Below are 3,396 nucleotides of genomic sequence, written 5' to 3' on the forward strand. Positions count from 1 at the left end.
GTCTTAATCCTTTTCTTTACAGAACACTTTCTCCTCCGCCTCCCCCCCCCCTCTCTCTCTCTCCCCCTCTCTCCCTCTCTCTCTCTCCCCCTCTCTCTCTCCCTCTCTCTCTCTCTCTCTCTCCCCCTCTCTCTCTCTCTCTCTCTCCCCCTCTCTCTCTCCCTCTCTGCTAACGATAAGAGCCGGGGGAATAAAGCTCACGTCAGCAGGTAGAAACCAGTCTGACAAAGTCCTGTTCATGGACAGAAGTCTGGACGGTCTCTGGTTTTATCGATCCTCCTGTATGGAAGTCAAGTATGCAACGTTGTTCTTTCTCTGCAAATTCTTTATCCATTTATATGTTTCATGCAGTATTTTTGTCTTGTCCACTCTGCAGTAGCCTCTTCGCCCTTTAAATGCGCCTTATTTTTTTCACGACCTGCTGTAAGTTGCCACGGTCACCTCTGACCTCGCACCGGTTTCCTAAACTCACACATGTTCAACGCGAAGTGACGCCCTCGTGTTTAACTGATAGATTAATCCAAACTGTCAGTGTGGTAATAACAGAAATATCAGTAAAGATAATAATGGTATGTGTTTGTGTATTTATATACTGTATGTGTAGAAATCCCTCTGAAATGTAGATTAGATTCTTTATTCTCGCAGCCTGACATATAAACAACCTGACACCAATCAAACAGAAGAAAGTGATGGCTTCACTCATCCTCTAAAGGCGCTCATGCATATAATGAAACACTTTCATTGTAATCAGGTGTTTGTCAACAGGAACAAGATGGAGTCCAGAGAGGAAGAACAGGAGGAGGAGTCACCCAGGTCAGAGGTCATCCAGTTCACTTCTTACCGTTCTGTAAAAGCTTTGGGTTTCCGTCTGTTCTGGGTCGACGTCACACCTGGACTCCCTATGAGCTCAGATCTTTTCTCTCTTTCAGGTTCCTCTCGTATTCAGCCCGATCGATTTGTTCTGTTCTGATGATTTCAAACGATAACAAAGAATAAACATGAATCTGAGCTTCTGACAGAAATCTGAATGTTTACTGTGGCTACGATTAAGTACTGTACTTTAAGTATTTGAGGTACTTTTATTATTAGTATTTTCTTTTCATGCCACTTTTTATTTGTAGTACTCTGAGGGCGATATTGTACTTTTTACTTCACATTTATCTGACAGGTTACTTATCAAAGTCATATTTTTACACACAAAACACATGAAGAGTTTATAAAACATGATGTTTTGTCCATCCTGCTGCACTTTACACTGTGCCGTTAGTACCTTTTACTGCGGTTACATTTTCAGTGCAGGACTTTTAATTGTAACAGAGTACTTTAACAGTGTTTTATTAGTACTTCTACTGCAGTAAAGGTTCTGCTGGTGTAACGCAGGTAATGTCCTTCAGTACAGGCTTTTCTGGAGGAACCGATCCGTCCTTTAGTTTTCAGTCTGTAAGAGTTTCTGTGTTTTTTGCGTGCGCAGGTCACCTCTGGAGGACGTTGCCACGACTACCACCACTAATACTGCTGATACTACGCGTACTGTCAATACTGCAGCTGCTGGTAGTACTTTAACTTCCACCTCAACTCCTGTAGCGCCGTCAGCTGATGACACAGGTACTTCAGAGCGTCATGATGTTGGCTGTGATTTTTTACTTTGTGTACTTTTACCATGAAACCTGCCTGAGCAGGTGTAAAGAACCTGTCCTCCTTTGTGTCTGTAAGATGGGGAGGAGACAGAAGAAGACGACTCTGCTGGAGTGGAGGGTGAGTCCACCTTCACCTGGGCAGCGCCCCCTGCTGGCCAGACTGAAGCACAGTGGAAATATCATCTCACCTTTTTAAATCATCTCTCATCAAAATATTTTGCTCGTGGCTTCGTTATTCTGTCTGGTTCGTTATGAAGAATCTTTTTATCTGGTTAAAGTTCATCAGCAGGTCCTCCTTCGCTGGAAACTGATTATTTCACTCCCGTCTGGAGTAACAGATACTTTTTGTTGAAATCTTCTTTAGTTTAATGAGTTTGTTGATTAATTTAATGTTCAAAAATACTGAGTGGTGATTAGGACAGCTCCTCGAGGGACGGTGTCTTACGATGTTTTATGTCTTCACTTTATACTGACAAACTTGACCTTTAAAGAAAAAGGATTATACTAAAAGGAAAAGAACTGTTAGAATCACAACTATGGCAGTTATAATAGTTATTATAGCTTATTCCTTAAAAACTACTGGTCGATTCCCGTTTAACTAACAATTGATTTAGATACCAGCACTTAATTTTTAGTTACTAGGAACTAATTACACACATTTGCCTTTGTAATCTCTGCAGTCCAGATTTCACTTCCTGTCTCAGTGTCTTCTCTGACTTCCTGTCTCAGTGTCTTCTCTGACTTCCTGCCTCAGTGACTTCCTGTCTCAGTGACTTCCTGTCTCAGTGTCTTCTCTGACTTCCTGCCTCAGTGACTTCCTGTCTCAGTGACTTCCTGCCTCAGTGTCTTCTCTGGCTTCCTGTCTCAGTGACTTCCTGTCTCAGTGTCCTCTCTGGCTTCCTGTCTCAGTGACTTCCTGCCTCAGTGACTTCCTGCCTCAGTGACTTCCTGTCTCAGTGACTTCCTGCCTCAGTGTCTTCTCTGGCTTCCTGTCTCAGTGACTTCCTGTCTCAGTGTCCTCTCTGGCTTCCTGCCTCAGTGACTTCCTGCCTCAGTGTCTTCTCTGGCTTCCTGTCTCAGTGACTTCCTGCCTCAGTGACTTCTCTGACTTCCTGTCTCAGTGACTTCCTGCCTCAGTGACTTCTCTGGCTTCCTGTCTCAGTGACTTCCTGCCTCAGTGACTTCCTGCCTCAGTGACTTCCTGTCTCAGTGACTTCCTGCCTCAGTGTCTTCTCTGGCTTCCTGTCTCAGTGACTTCCTGTCTCAGTGTCCTCTCTGGCTTCCTGTCTCAGTGACTTCCTGCCTCAGTGACTTCCTGCCTCAGTGACTTCCTGTCTCAGTGACTTCCTGCCTCAGTGTCTTCTCTGGCTTCCTGTCTCAGTGACTTCCTGTCTCAGTGTCCTCTCTGGCTTCCTGTCTCAGTGACTTCCTGCCTCAGTGACTTCCTGCCTCAGTGACTTCCTGTCTCAGTGACTTCCTGCCTCAGTGTCTTCTCTGGCTTCCTGTCTCAGTGACTTCCTGTCTCAGTGTCCTCTCTGACTTCCTGCCTCAGTGACTTCCTGCCTCAGTGACTTCTCTGACTTCCTGTCTCAGTGACTTCCTGCCTCAGTGACTTCTCTGACTTCCTGCCTCAGTGTCTTCTCTGACTTCCTGTCTCAGTGACTTCCTGCCTCAGTGACTTCTCTGACTTCCTGCCTCAGTGACTTCCTGCCTCAGTGACTTCTCTGACTTCCTGTCTCAGTGACTTCCTGCCTCAGTG

The 3,396-nt window shown here is 45.2% G+C and overlaps 1 protein-coding gene and 1 long non-coding RNA gene across 6 annotated transcripts in view; one reads left to right on the forward strand and one right to left on the reverse strand.

Moving 5' to 3' along the window:
- The window catches only part of LOC123976613, a 2,230-nt gene extending 1,301 nt beyond the window's left edge, over positions 1-929 (reverse strand). The window contains exon 1 of the long non-coding RNA XR_006826391.1: positions 842-929. This is a non-coding gene — a long non-coding RNA (uncharacterized LOC123976613). The remainder of the gene's footprint in view (positions 1-841) is intronic.
- Positions 1-3,396, forward strand: part of LOC123976575 (BCL2/adenovirus E1B 19 kDa protein-interacting protein 2-like) — a 14,711-nt gene that overhangs the window by 845 nt on the left and 10,470 nt on the right. For 2 of the 5 annotated variants that reach the window (XM_046058863.1, XM_046058865.1), the window contains exons 1-3: positions 205-813; positions 1,472-1,605; positions 1,714-1,755. In XM_046058863.1, coding sequence (XP_045914819.1) covers positions 719-813; positions 1,472-1,605; positions 1,714-1,755 — 271 coding nt within the window. In that variant the 5' untranslated portion in view covers positions 205-718. Of the gene's footprint in view, positions 1-191; positions 814-1,471; positions 1,606-1,713; positions 1,756-3,396 lie in introns of those variants that run through there. The other 3 variants (XM_046058868.1, XM_046058867.1, XM_046058866.1) reach the window with 3 other exon arrangements.

The sequence above is a fragment of the Micropterus dolomieu genome, linkage group LG09 (assembly GCF_021292245.1).
Source record: "Micropterus dolomieu isolate WLL.071019.BEF.003 ecotype Adirondacks linkage group LG09, ASM2129224v1, whole genome shotgun sequence".
Classification (NCBI taxonomy): domain Eukaryota; kingdom Metazoa; phylum Chordata; class Actinopteri; order Centrarchiformes; family Centrarchidae; genus Micropterus; species Micropterus dolomieu.